Source organism: Lepidochelys kempii, chromosome 9 (assembly GCF_965140265.1).
Source record: "Lepidochelys kempii isolate rLepKem1 chromosome 9, rLepKem1.hap2, whole genome shotgun sequence".
NCBI lineage: Eukaryota > Metazoa > Chordata > Testudines > Cheloniidae > Lepidochelys > Lepidochelys kempii.
Window position 1 is genome coordinate 84,111,817 of NC_133264.1, and position 15,039 is coordinate 84,126,855.

The window sequence follows — 15,039 nt, forward strand, 5'->3', positions numbered from 1 at the left end:
GGAATAATGATACCTGCCCTCCTCTGTAAGTCACTTTGGATCTGGGGATCGAAAGTGCTATGCAAAGATCAAGGTATTTTTATAAATCTACTCTGCCCATCATGTTTTTTTAAACCCTTTTAGAATCTCTCCTTTGCAATTCAGTCTGGCTAATTTGCTATTCGTGCAACTTTAAAATTTACCCCATCAGAGCCTAGCAAAGGTGTAATCTCATCCCCAGGCGTCTATGACTTAAAAATGTGGAGCTTCTCTTTGTGGATGAGATGTCAGAGAAGCATCTCTGTGAGCCTCCAGCCCTTCAATACCCACAGCCCATGCATTATTCTCACTAAAAACTGACTAGTTTAACAGACCAGAATCAGGACTTTTCCCCCTGCTTTCTTTTTTTAAGAAGGGACAGACATAAAGAGAGTGTGAGACAGAGAATGAATGTTTTATCCTAAAGGCAAAGGATTACTGCATCATGATGTAATGACCTTGCTCAGAAAATAAAAAGGTTACTTCCATGACAGCGTGAGTTGAGAAAGATCAGCTCCTTTGCAGAACAGGGTAAAACAATGTCCATTTAAAGTTAAACTGAAGAAAATGTAAAACACTTGTCTAGTGAACTGGAAAGAGAGAGAGCAAGCTTCAGCCAAACTGGCCTATATAAAATCTCTCTCCAGACAGACACACACAAAACAATGAATCAAATGAGCAGACGTGCTGTGTAGGTAGATATATACTGAAAGCAGATGTCGTTCTGTTTTCTGTGTACTGCACCTTTAAACAGCTGGGAGTCCTGCTACGTGGGGACCTGTGACACAGCCGCCACTTTGTGTTTCATTTCAGGTGCAGAATGTTGCAGAGAGAGTCACTGGGGTTTCTCTCTAATGGAGATTCCACATTTGTTTTTTCCTTGCCATTTTCCTACATCTAAAGATCATGCATTTGAAGGAATATTTTTTGTTCTCTGGGTCTAAGGAAAACAAGAAGGAATTACTTAGATTGTAAACCGTATGGGGCAGGGACTGTCTCTTTGCTCTGTGTTTGTACAGCAAGAAGCACAGTGGGTCGCTCTTCCATGACTAGGGCTCCCGGGTCCCGCTGCAGTAAAACTGAGATTATTATAATTGTCTTTTTGTTCTAGTTAATGATCAGTGCTATGAAAAGATAAACAGTATTTATAGTTTAAATGTTTAAACACTCCAGCCCAGTGTTCCAGTACAATATGCTTCAGGCCCTTCAATTTTGGGTTTTATTTTATTTAATTTTTCCCAGGAATTTATCCATGTTTATTACTACGACAACAAAAACAGGTGAAAATTGGTGGGAAAAAACTATTAATAATTTTTCTGGGTAAATATCAGGGTTTATATTGATGGACGGAAGGACGGGGAAAAAAGTATTCAGTAGATTAATGCTTTGATTAATGGAATTCTATGTAGTTTGCTGCAGCACTAAAACAGAACTCAAAACAGAATGCCACCTCTGCGTTTAAGAAAACAATATTTTTCATCTGAATAAAGAGTTTCCTGTTGTAGACTTAGACCTATTAGCCTATAAATATTTACATTTAATAATTGGGCCACACTATTTGCAGCGCATATATTCAACTTCATCCTTTTCTCCTGTTTTTGTTTCCTTAACACTTTCAATACTTCCTTGTGTTCTGAAACGTATTCTGGTACAGACTTTTGTTTTCTTTCCATTTTAGCATGTCAGATCTCTAAACCGTTATCTGCTAAAAGCTTGAAATTGTGTACGTGGTGGGCGTGAGATTCATCAGCATGTTCAGATGCGCATGCCCTCCAGAGCTTGCGTGAGTGCCTGTTTGTTTATTGTGTGTATCTTCTAGACCAATACATAGCCTTACTTCAACAGGCAGCTTTGCACAGACACACAGACTAATGTATTATCATAATACGTGACTCCTGGGGGAATTCTGTGCCACTGTGCAATGCAGAATTTGTGCAGAATTCTTGTTTCTTCCACAGAATTTGGATTGCAGAGCTGCTGGGTGCCACTAGGCACCGCTGGACCCTGCAGAGCCCAGCTCGCAGGGAGCGGAGTGCCATGCCTGGCAGGGGCAAAGGCTCTGCACACTCTAGCTGCCTGGCTTGATCCTCATTCTCCTGGGGACAGGAGAGGGCCCTGGAGACCCAGTTCTGGCAAAGGCTGAGGAAGGGCAGGACCACACCACACCACATCCTCTGGCAGGACAGTAAAGAAGCTGCAGGGGAGTAAAGGTTCTGGGGGTGCAGATGTCTGGGCCAGGGGCTACCCCACAGCTGGGCTCTGGGGGACAAGGGGGTGCAGGTGTCTGGACTCTGGGGAGAGGGGTGTGGGTATCTTGACCAGGGAGTGCCCCACAGCTGGGCTCTTTGGGGAGGGGAGTGCAGATGACTGGGCTCTGGTGGCTCCATGCAGCCCCCTCCAGCACCTCCCAACTGGAACTGGGTTTTCATAGGGGTTTCTTTGACTGTCTACTCCTGGAGAAATGTTTGTGTTGTTGTGTGTATTGTTGACATACTTATTGACAGGTATTTTGAAATAAATTATCACAATAATTGAAACTGGAGTGATTATATGGTGTTATTTTGACAAAATATGCAGAATTTTAATTTTTTTAGCACAGAATTCCCACAGGAGTAATACATATATCTCATGCAATGTATTGTATTTTCCTAATAAAACAAGTTATTTTTTATATATTGTAATGATTCAAAAGTAGGGTGAAAATTGGAAAAAGCAGATAATACTTTTTGTAAAACCCTGGATTTTTGGGGGTAAAAAATGGTTTAAACTGAAAATGAAGGGGCTTAAATATGCTCCAGTCAAAACTCAACATTTACCACTCAGTGCTATTGCTTTACTGAGGTATAGGGATCACCATTAAAAAGTCAATACTTACTAAAAGTTACTACATAGTGGTGGAGATACCACAGTTTTCCCCAAGTAAAATAATAGGAAGTAATAGGCAATGCTAGTGGTCATTGAGTTTTAATGGTAGCCACTGCCTCTCTTATGGCAGCTATAGGAAAACACTGCAGGACCTAGGGTGGTGAATGCTAAGTTTTTAAATGATGACTGTACCATAATCCTAGCATTCCACGGGAAATAGTACAGCAAACACACAAAGGTCTGAGGCTGAATTGGCACCAGATACTTTCAGAAAACAAGTTGATTTTATTTTGTTACAGGGCAGAAAAAACTGGTTTATTTGTCAGCACAGGTTTATTCAGGCAGGCACGGCCTCTGATAACATGTGTGTACACTGCCTAGCATAACTCAGATGTCACCCCTCTTGGAGACCCACATCTCTCTCCCTCCTGACCAGGAGCTTTTCCAGGCTGCACAATTCCCTGCTTATACTGTGATATTCCCACCAAGGCAAACTGTCTACGCAGGCCAGGGTCTACACTTTGCTTTCTTTTTGAAGGCTCTGAACAATGTAATTGCCAGCAGTTAGGAGTTCCCACACAGCTCTTTCTAAGCAAGCACATTTATTCTTAAGGTAAAAGCATTACACAGAAAACCTATTAAAATCAATAAAAGAACCTACACCCATGCTAATAAGTTTTCCACCCCCGCAATCCCCAACTCCAACAAGGGCTCTGGCAGGAGTCAGTCTTGCAACTCCACAAAGGGATTTTTCTGTGGTTGCAAGTTCATAACAGCCTAAGCTCAACCCAAGCACCCCATCTGGGCCGCTCAGCCTATTTTGTTCGACACTTTGAACCTTTTATCTCAAACCTCTGGGAACAAGTAATCAGCAGTTACACTCCAAAGGGCCTAGCTCAAAGGCTGGGTTTTTGCAAAACCAGAGATGGGAATTTGCATTCATCTCCCTACAGAGATTCCCCAGGCCAACACTTGATCCTGTTTGTCCCAAAAGTCCATTCTCTTCTGGCACATTATTCAGTATAGTCCTTTGAAATTCCTAACAGCTCCCAGAGTCGCATCCCATTTCCCGCGTAGAGAAGTTACATGCAATCCTGCTCCACAACAATACATACCCTTTAAGTTTAATACAATGGACTCCAAAGTTACTTAAACTTAATTCAATAACTTTTTTTAAGGATATTACAGGAAATTGCCATATCTGTCACCAGATGCTACCATAATACTAATCATATTGTTACTCCATTGTTACCCATTTTGACAAGCCTCTAAAACAGCCTTCACAAGTAGATATAGTTTAGGCTCCCAAGAGCTCAGAACATATTCACTGCTGAAAAGTGCTTGATTCAGATGCCTACTACCCATCACCTTCTGATGCCAACATTATACATTCCAGTGACAACTTTCCAAGCACTGGGGAGGAGCCAGCTTCTGGCTGTGCCACTCTTTCTGCAGGAAAGGGAGAGTAAGGTAAATAGGCTTGGAAGGATTAGACTTTTATCAGTAAATGTCGATAAGCGTCAATTTCACCATACACACACAAACCGACAAAAAATATTTCCACTGATAATAACTGAAATGTACAGATAGGCAAAGTAAGACAAATGCTGCTTGAGAACTTACAAGAGTTTGATTTACGGATATTTACTTTGTGTATTTTGGCGTGTGACTGACTGGTTTTTAACGGTTACATAGCTTTAACTTTTTGACTTCTCACTGTCTATTGTCATTAAATAATTATTGTCTGACTTCCCCTATTGTCTGAGCCTCACCAATAATTTCCTGCAAATGTGAAAATTTAAGACCAATATAAATCTAAAAAAAACCCTTTAAAATAAACATCAACAGTATCGATCAACATTATTAACAGATTGAACTGAGCCAAGCCTAAATGGGTTAGGTTTGGTCATCTTGGAGCCTCTCATGCTCACTGACACTGTATGACAGAATTGAGAGCCATCACAGGAGGTCCCTGTGCTACCTAACTCCACCAGAAAGCCAGTGATCATTCTAACAGAGGTGTGTGCTTTGGGGGTAGCTGGGAAAAAGTATGGACAGATTTTTTTCTCTCCTTGTCCAGGAGCAAATGCCAACATGGCTGCATTTCCCAGCATAGCTAAACTGGTATAAATCTACTGCTATAATTTGAATTCCCCATTTGGGCACATTATTCTGGCATAAAAGTGACTTTATTCCAGTATACTTTCTCCACTTTCCAGGTAGACTAAGTATATTAGAATAAAATCACATGTGTTCCACATGGGGACTTATACCAGTATAACTATAATAATATTACTATAGCCATGCTGGAAAATTTCCCTGTGAAGATAAGTCCTTAGTCTGGCGAACACTGCCATTCACTGTGGCTCAGTGAGCTAAACAGAATGAACCAAAGATCAGACTGCATTCAGTAGTTGATTTCTGGCACCATCTATTGACTGGAAAACTCCATCCACATGATGTTGCTGCAAGATCTCATTGGACAAGGGGAGAGGCAGGTCAGATATGCCCAGAAATAAGACTTGGAGAACCATCTTACCAGGATACATGTTCACAGCCTTCTATTACTTCTGCTGACAAATAACAATATGGTGCCCAGTATTCCTCACATCCAGGTAGGTCTGTATTATAGCTATTCACGCAGAATGCAGCATAAGTGTCCAGCGTGCTTTACAGGGCATGGAAAAAGACAAGATCCCTACCCTGAAGAGCACACAACTCTACGACCAGATTGTGGATATCAAGTCAGTGGCTGCAGTGAAGGTGATGACAATGTGGGGGCACAGCCGCCCAGGGTGAGCCCCTGTAGGCCAGAGGTGGGCAAACTACGGCCCACGGGCCACATCTGGGCCGTGGGACCATCCTACCCAGCCCCTGAGCTTCTGGCCCGGGAGGCTAGCCCCGGCCCCTCCCCTGCTGTTCCTCCTCCCCTGCAGCCTCAGCTCACCGCACCACCGGCACAATGCTCTGGGCAGTGGGGCTGCGAGCTCCCGGGGCAGCGCAGCTGCAGAGCCGGGCCTGACCCAGTGCTCGGTGCTGCGCGGCGCGTGGCTGGCTCCGGCTGGGTGGTGTGGCTGCCTGTCCTGGTGCTCTGTGCGGCCGGCTGTAGTGCCGCCAGCCACTGGTGCTCCAGGCAGCGCGTAAAGAGGCAGAGAGCAGGGGGGGCTGGACAGAGGGCAGGGGAGTTCGGGGGATGGTCAGGGGCCAGGGGTGCGGATAGGGGTTGGGGCGGCCAGAGGGCGGGGAACAGCGGGGTTGAATGGGGGCAGGGGTCCCAGGGGCAGTCAGGAAGGAGGGGGGGCTGGATAGGGCAGTGGGGGGCAGTCAGGGGCGGCGGTTCCGGGGGCAATCAGGGGACAGGGAGTGGGGGGGGTGGATGCAGCAGGGGTCCCCAGGGGGGGATGTCAAGGAACTGGGGTGTGTGTGGATGGGGCAGGAGTCCCGGGGGGGGGCCGTCAGGGGGCGAGAAGCAGCGGGGGGTCGGATAGGGAGCGGGGGCCGGGTCACACCTGGCTGTTTGGGGAGGCACAGCCTCCCCTAACTGGCCCTCCGTACAATTTTGGAAACCTGGTGCGGCCCTCAGGCCAAAAAGTTTGCCCACCCCTGCTGTAGGCAGTCTGCCTGAGGCAGGTATAATACCTCTGGGAGCTCAGGGAAGAGTTGCGATTGGTACACCTCTTGAAAAGAAGGGTCCAACATGTCTTTCCTGTCCCCTTGGGCAGGGCCAGCTCTGCTAGCCAGTGCAGTAAGGACAAGGCTATGGCTCCACTCTCAGCCCGCATCACTGGTGGCACTGGGTTCTCATAACAAAATTTTTGGTGGCCTCGGAGTGTGGCCACCAACTCCTGCTGGGGGCCACTCTGGCAATTTTTCCTAAAATACTTAATTAACTTCCGGCAAAACAAATAAATGTGCACATGTGCACATCCAAATCACGGTAATTTATGGATATCATAGGAAGGCAGTAGGAAGTAGAGCTCCCCATTCAGCACACCTGGACTTTGCTCCTATTCTTGTGCTCGGAGCGTGTCACGGAGAGGGAGCCCCTCACCCTGCTGGGGAGCTGCCAAGCAGCCCGGAGCCTTTGAGCTGCTGTGGTAGCTACAGCAACTGTAAACGGCAAGTGCAGACCCCGCTGGGGGAAGCACTGGCCTGTCTCTGCCTCCCAATGGCCCTTCAGTGAGCACTTGTCCTGGGGAAGGTGGGGAGCTCACTAGCCACCCCAGGGAAGGGTCGGGGACTCACTGGCTGCCTGCAGAGTCCCAGGCTCCCCATGCCCCAGCCGGGTGGGTGCGGGGGAACTGCCCAGGAGAGCGCCACGGCAACCAAACACGGCAGCCCCCTCCACTGACAGCCCCACACGTCACAGGAGGAGCTGGCTGGAGTCCCCGAGAAGGCTGCACGGTGCAGGGCACCGATCCCTACTGGCAGCACCAGTGCAAAACCTGAGATGGCGCATCTCCGTGCCCTTGGTAACAGCTATTCAGGAGCAACAGCTGGGTGCTGCAGGGAGGGGCTACTGCTTTGTCCCCTATGATCTCTGCCCACGCTTTGGAGGTGTCGTGGCCACAAAAATATCCACTGGTGGCTGCATGCAGGTGGCCGCATTTGAGAAACGCAACTAGAGGACTCCTTGTGCTCCCTGGGATCAAGGACTGGAATGTTGACTGGCCCCTCCCGGGAATGCAAAAGAGAGAGGGGATTCTCCTCATTCCCTCGCTCTCCACCCCGGTGCACCTGTCCCATTAGACCCAGTCTGGCCCTAACTCAGACAAGTACAATTCTTGGGACAAGAGTTCCAGCGTGAGAAGGACAAGCAATGGCATCATCATAAGGAAGCTTCAGAAAAGAAGGGATCAGAAGGCGGGGAAGGAGCGAGCTTGGCACACGGGAAGCGAAAGGCTCGTCCAAACAAAGGGGGAGGCATTAGAAGGTACAAAGCCAAGAGTGGGAGAAGGGCACAAAGGGAGGAGTCTGGAGAGAGCCTGGGGAGGAGCATAGGGAGTAAGATACAGGGTAGGAAAGCGTAAGGACAGAGATGGAGAGAGGGATGGACTTGATTCCCCCAACTTTGACTGTATAAAAACCTCCCCCTTAATTTTTTGGACTGAGCATCCCCAAAAAAAGCAATGAGTCTCCCTGATCCATCAGTACAAAGAAAGAATTCTTGCTGCCTTATTTTCTTCCTAGAAACCATTCACTTTGCCCCACTTCGAGCTCCCACAGATCCAGTGCGGAAGAGGAGGTTACAACACAATACGTAGCGATGCGGTCATTGTCAGCCACACCATACGAACTAACCAGGATGCTGACCTGAGCCAGCCTGATGCCGGTTCATTAAAGGATCAAATGAGCATCTGAACAGCTCTTTTCTGGAGCAGGCAGACAGCATTTCAATTGCTAAAATATTCATGCACCAATAGGAGCTGTGGTCTCAGTGTCTACCCCTGAGACAAATGAACCTCAGCTCAAAGCACAGTAGTGTGTGTTTTACAGAACAGAATCAGAATTAAAGGCATTTTCTGTGCTTCCACCTGTACAAATACTCTTTTTCGACAACTTTAGAAGTGACGGCGCAAGGCTGTCCCAAAGCCAAGTCCAGGATCATCCCGGGAACAAGGTGTGCAGGAGGGCTGAATGGCAGCATTGTGGTAAATTATGTACAGGAATTTAACGAAGTGACTAGCATCCCTACCACCACATCCATAGTACAACTGCAGCCGCAGTTCTAGCAAACAGCAGCACATTACTTCAAGACTGTGGCTGGCAAAAACACGAGCTGGCACCTGGGCACTGCAGGTCCAGTCAAGAGTCACAGCAGAAAAGCACTGGACAATTTCAGGTCTAGAGGATTTTCTCTTTTACAATGGAAAGACAGGGAGGAGGAAACAACCCAGAAAACATTTCAACCTTCACCCGCAACCAGTGAGACACAGCTGCATTTTCAAAAGGCCTCCCAAAATAAACCTGATTATTGGTGCATATGTAAGATAGGTTATTGTGTATGCAAGCGTAACTGTTCAAAAAAAAAAAAAAAAAAAAAAAAGGTGAGCCTGCAAATATTCCAGGGGCATTTTTGGCACCCCAAATGTAAGAAGGAAATGAGAAAGTTACGGTTAACACTGACCCTTTGAAGGTCAGCATCATGACATAATCTGTAATATTGCAATCACAGGTTATTTTAGATACACATGTGTTATAGGGTTATAAACACCAGTAGAGTACAGTATATTACATTAATAAATAACCATACATGATCGCAGGGCCAGATCAAGGTATGGGCACTGTAGGCCTACCCCAGTGCTGCAGGTCCTGGAGTCATGGGATTACATCAGAATCTCTTGTTTCGTTTTAAAATGAATTAACTTTCAAGCCCACGTGGTTGTAAAGAAAAGTTTGCAAACATGACTGATGCATTGGGAGGGAGGGCCTGCTGTTGCTTGCTTCTGGGAGTGGTCATGCCACTGCTCCTACTTCCCTGGGGGGGGAGCCCCACTACCACCATCACTCCAGATGGTGGGGCAGCACTATAAGGGTGCTGTGTTGTGCCTGATGCCCCAGACCACATTAATTCAGCCCTAATCACAGTAATAAATAAAGCCTATATCATAATGTGTCCAGACAAGGGACAGAGTAAAGGTGACGCATTCAACCTTGACTCGGGCATTTTCTGATGTCTGCATTCTTATACATTGCTTTAACATTGTTTTCTGCATTTATTATTGATTATCATCGAATCATAGAAATATAGGGATGGAAGGGACCCCAAGAGGTCATCAAGTCCAACCTCTTGTGTTGAGGCAGGACCAAGTAAACCAAGACCATCCCCAACAGCTGTTTGTGCAACCTGTTCTTAAAATCCTCCAATGACAGGGATTCTACAATCTCCACATGGAAGCCCATTCCAGATCTGAACTAACCTTACACTGTGCGCTCTCTCTTTCTCTTTAAGGATCCTTCTCATCTAAGCCTTCCCTGAAACATACCAGGTACTACTCAGGCAGCAGCAGCATGAACATTGCCACATATGTGACAGATTATTCTAACTGTGTGACTAATGGTAACATGCAGGGGTAGGGACCAGGCCTTATTTTGCCTGTGAAGGGCCAGGTAAATTTATGTCACTATGTATTGAAATGAGCTCATTGCTCAGGTGATGCCAATATTTCTAGGGTTAGACACACTTACCTACTTTACACACCTACTTTACTTACCTACTTTACACACCACATGTTCAAAGTCCATCAAACCAATACAAACTCTGAGCTAACCCCTGCTTGTGTTACTTGCAGCAACAGTCCCATTGACACCAATGGCAGAGCTCTCTTGAGGGAGGCAAGCAGGATTTAATCCAATTTAGGAGAAGTCTAAACAGAATTTTATCAAAAAACCCCTAGAAAGCTGAGGAATCTTTACAGACCTGACCCTGTTCAGTACTCACTCACACCAGCCATCATGTCATTGAAGTTTTGTGTAACTAAAGACTAAAAAATTAAGTCTTATGTCTGCCAGACACTGAAGTGGATGTAACCATTAGTGGAATCCCCAGCCAGTGGCCTGGACACTCTATCTAAGAACTTTGCCTCTCATCCCAGCTAAGATCTTTTTGATCTGTACGTGGCAGTTCTGTGTAATGCAGCAGAAATGGAGCATTCTTCCTGGGGTGGGTCACTAGGTGCTGGTGACAGCAGAAAGCTGCTTCTCTCCAGTTCTTATTTGTGAAACAAAAAAATCTCTCCCCTTTGCTCAAAACAACGGTGCCACAGTGCTTTGCTATCCGCAGACATACATCATTCAGGAGTGTCAAAGGTAACGAGCAGTCTTCCTGCAGGAGCATGACTAACTGATGGCTACCAAAGCCAATAACTAAACTGGGCCCCTCCCACGGGTATGTGTAACTACTGTATAAGCACCAGGATGACAAAGATGCAGCCTGTGGTGCCCCTGACTGGCCTGCCACTGCCCCTTAGTCAAGGCTTGTAAAGTGGCTCTGTGGAGAAGGGCCCAGGCCACAAAGGCTGGATTTGGATCCCAGCTTCCCCACATGTTTAGGGACTGTTCGGATACAGGATTTTGGTTCCGTCCAATACAGACAGAGGAGCCAAAATCCTGTCGACATCAGTACGGCCAGGATTTCACCCAGGGAGTTTGTTTGGGTTCGTCTATTTGAAAGGATGGTGGATCCACAGCTCCCTCGAGACCCAGCACTGCAGGAGTTATGAGAACCTGCCAGACAGTTATTGCAAGGAGGATGGTGGTGGATCCTTTCATTGGTGAAGGTGTTAAAAGGGGCTTGCGGTGAGGGAGTGGGGGAAACATATGTGAGCATCGGGCACAGAGCCCATGATTACAAAAGCAGACTGCCCTGGTTAATGCCTCCCACGGGGCTCATCAGAGGGCATTGCAGCTCTCCGAAATTGCTGCTGCTGAAAGCAGTAGCCTGTGGTACTTTGAATCCTTTTCATGGCCAACAGGAGCAAAGGTGCAGCTCAGACATGCTTCTAATAACTACATGAGTAACTAAATGAGTGAATCCAGGATTAGTGCAGCCAGCCATTCACCCAGATCTAGAACAAAGAACCACCTGCCCAAGTCTAGAGAAATTCCCCTCCCAGGCCTAGATCAGATTGCCTGCACCATCCTTGCATATCTGCACACGCAGCCTAGAGCAACCTCTCCACTCAGCCATACCCATGATGCTACCAAGACCCAGAGCAGCTCACTGTCCTGCTCTTAGAGCAGCTGTCTCATCCTCCCACCCAGGCTTAGCCCACCCAACCCAATTGCCCACCCTCCTAGCCCAGGGCAACTTTCCTCCCCAGCCTTAGAGTAGCCTACCCAGATTCCAACCAGCCCAGACCGAGAGCAAGGCATCCTCCCAAGCCCACAGCAACTTCTCCATCTTCCCACACAAATATACAGTAATCCCACCCACAAGGCCTCAAGCATCCCTTTTCCTCCTACACCTACAGCAACAACCTGACCTAGAGAAATCCACCCACTCATCCTTTCCAGACGTAGAGCAATCCATCCATCCCTTCTCTGGATGCCCAAAGCAACCTTCCTGCCCAATCCTGGAGCAACCTATCAAAGCACTCATCAGGCTTAGAGCCTCCTTTAACTGTACACCTGATGTTTTTAAGTGCTATAGCAAAGAAATTCTAACTCGTGACCAAATTACTGGGGTCACTACCACTATCTGTTCCCCTTCCAAGGCATGTGTGGGTTCATCGCCCCATTGTGTTTTTCCTCTTTGCCTGTCTCCATCACATTACACAACACAGATGGGTTCCAGGAGGAATGAGATAAGTGCACAAGGGCTTTGTCTACACTGGACCTTTTTGGGAACATTCCCGACTGTTGCTACCATCAGTGCAGTAGTGCAGATGACCCAGCAGTGCCTTAAGGACCATGTTATCTATGCCTGCCCACACAAGGTCTCGATGGCAAGGTGCCTGCTACCTTTGCCCCATCTGTATGAGTGTCCCCACCTTTACTGCCATTGGTGGAACAGAGCCACTGGGAGCAATGGTGGGAAATCTTAAGAAAAAAGTTGACTATCGATAAGCCCAGACAAGGAGAATGCTACCAACATGGCTCCTAGGCAGGAAGCAGGGAGGGTTTGCCAGCTCTCAGCCTCTTGATCCTCTTCTCCCCCTGAACTTATCCAGCCCCAAACTGCTGCCTTGACCAAGTGAGATTTTTCACCCTCCAGTACCCCATCATGCTCGCTAATAAGGCCACTACAGACTTCACCCTCTGCTTTTCCCTTTCCAGCACTCCCTCCCAGACACCCCACCCTGCCTCCTCCTGTTCCTCTTCCAAGCCCTCGCCCTGCCCACCTGCTCCCACGCTGCCCCCTTGCCCACTTTCCCCTCATAGTCTCAACCTGCTCACTCTTTCCTTCCTCCCAGCTGCCTGCCCTGACCATCCTTTCCCCTTCCCCTCACTCCCACTGCACACCAAGCTCATGCTCCTCTCTGCCATCCTCCTCACTGTGCCCACACCCCCTCTCTCATCACAGTGCTATCCCATGCTCCCCACTGTCCAAACATGTTCCCCTCCCCTCCAGGTTCCTCTCCCACCAGCCGTACACAGAGACCCAGCGTAGAACGTTAACTCATACAAGAGATAGGCGACATTGGGGAGCATTTTGTTTCATCTTCCCCTCAGTCCCCAGCATTTTCTTTTCTCTCCCTCTCAGGCCAGCCGCTGGCTTGCCCACAACTCTTATCCAACTCACCCCCACCCTGGTGACAGCGAGTCCTGCTGATCACGCTGGGAAGAGTCAGATCAGCACCCAGTCACCCAGCAAGGTGGACTTTGATCTCTAACTAGCCACTTCCCACTGCAACCGCACCAGCTTCCATGCAGCAAGCAGTAGCATTTACTGGTCAATTAGGAAAAATAAAAACAAACCCCAAATATTCCTTACAGAGGGTTAAACATTTGTTTGGGGAGGGTGGTGCAGAAGAGAGGGAATGAAAGGTGCAAACTTGTTGGCCAAACTCTCCAAAGGAGTACTAACTCCTGGCAAGTTTAGCATCAAAGTTCCCTATTAAGAAGAATGGGGATTATTCACATACCCTGACTCCCAACACCCCAAGCCTCTGCTGGCTCCAAATACAAGTCCAGAGCCAGAACGGCTCTTCACAGCTCAGGCCCATGTCCCTTCGACATTTCCAGACACAGCACAATAATAAACAACAGCTTTTCCCCTTTTCCTCCCCATAGTTCTTTACATGGAATAACATTTAAAAGAGTTTGGTGCTACAAAATGTGGTTCAAGTCTAGCATCAGAAAAAACTGGATTCTAAAAGAAGTTGAATGGACTTCGGGGCACCAGTGTTGAAATCATCTCCCCCTCTGAAGAGAGGAGACTGGAGCAGCAGGGCACTGGGCTGTAACTTCCTCTATTGGCTAGTGTTCAATACTGGGACAAAGGGACAACCCTACACAGGGCCAGCTTCATTGTGGTGTCACAAACCACCACCATGTGTGTGCATGAGAGAGACCAAAATCACTGCATTTAATTGATTTGGGGAAAACTTAGCAAGAAAGTGTTTTAAAAGGGGTGAATTAGGTGCATTTTGTCAGCAAATGACAGAAGAATAAATTACAAAGAGTCTATAGGTTTTCTTACTCTTCCGCAGAAGCACAGCCTAGAAAACTGCATTGTTGGGATTTGATTTCAAACACACCAAGACAGCTTTTACGGCTGGTGTCTGTGTTGACACAACTTCAGTGCCAATGCAGGCTTTACGGTTTTTATTTAACCAGGAAGTTATCCGCCAGAACATGTCAATCTCCATTTTTTAAAAATTCAGATGCAATAAAATAATACAGGTGTCAACAATGGGAAAAATACACAAAGCCTAGAATACACCACCAGAGCCTCTCCCCACAACCAAATACCCCCCACAGCATCAATTGTGTTGGATGGTTTCCTTCCCTTAAATACAGTCTCGGCAACAATAAAGGGAATTTAAACAGAACACATGGCTGTTTGTAATGTTCATTGCAGGCAGCTTTAAGAAAGCAACCATAGGCCATTCCTCTCCCAGCTGAACAGCTCAAGATAAGGCACCAATTGCACTGACAGCCTGATAACAAAAATAAAGGCATTACCTGCACTTTGTCCTGTCATACTGCACCCGATTGTCCACCTTCGAGGTCTGGTATAGTCATCAAAAGCAACCTCCCCTCCAAGCTTAGTCCATCTGCAAGCTTCCCATTCTCTGTGGAGAGCAGCTTCTTGACCTCCAATCCTAACATTAGTAGCTTGGATGCTTCACTGCCTCCTTGCTGTTCCCTAGCCCATGTCGTCACCAGGTTTTGGCTGCACTCATTGGCGGAGAGAGAGCAGATAATAATACTACTAATAGCACTGAGAGGGCTGGAATAGGCAAATCTTTTGTTTCAAAGCAGGAAACACAGGGAAAGCTGAAGTGGGAGAGGGAATATAGAAACTTGAATAAAATGACACAGAAGTGGTGTAAGAATCTCCTCACTCGCAGCAGGTTAAAAAAAAAAATCAAGTGCCCCACCCAGAAATGTGTATACACACACACACACGCACACACATACACACCTTTATATACAGCATCATCCCTTTCATTCATATGTTTATTTTGAAGGATAACTGGATCCCAGTGC

The 15,039-nt window shown here is 47.1% G+C and overlaps 1 protein-coding gene across 9 annotated transcripts in view; it reads right to left on the minus strand.

Moving 5' to 3' along the window:
* The window catches only part of PAK3 (p21 (RAC1) activated kinase 3), a 220,260-nt gene that overhangs the window by 90,287 nt on the left and 114,934 nt on the right, over positions 1-15,039 (minus strand). For 3 of the 9 annotated variants that reach the window (XM_073361192.1, XM_073361191.1, XM_073361184.1), the window contains exon 1: positions 14,512-14,682. The exons of the other annotated variants lie outside the window; for them this stretch is intronic. In XM_073361192.1, coding sequence (XP_073217293.1) covers positions 14,512-14,530 — 19 coding nt within the window. In that variant the 5' untranslated portion in view covers positions 14,531-14,682. Of the gene's footprint in view, positions 1-14,511; positions 14,683-15,039 lie in introns of those variants that run through there. 9 annotated transcript variants of the gene reach the window in all.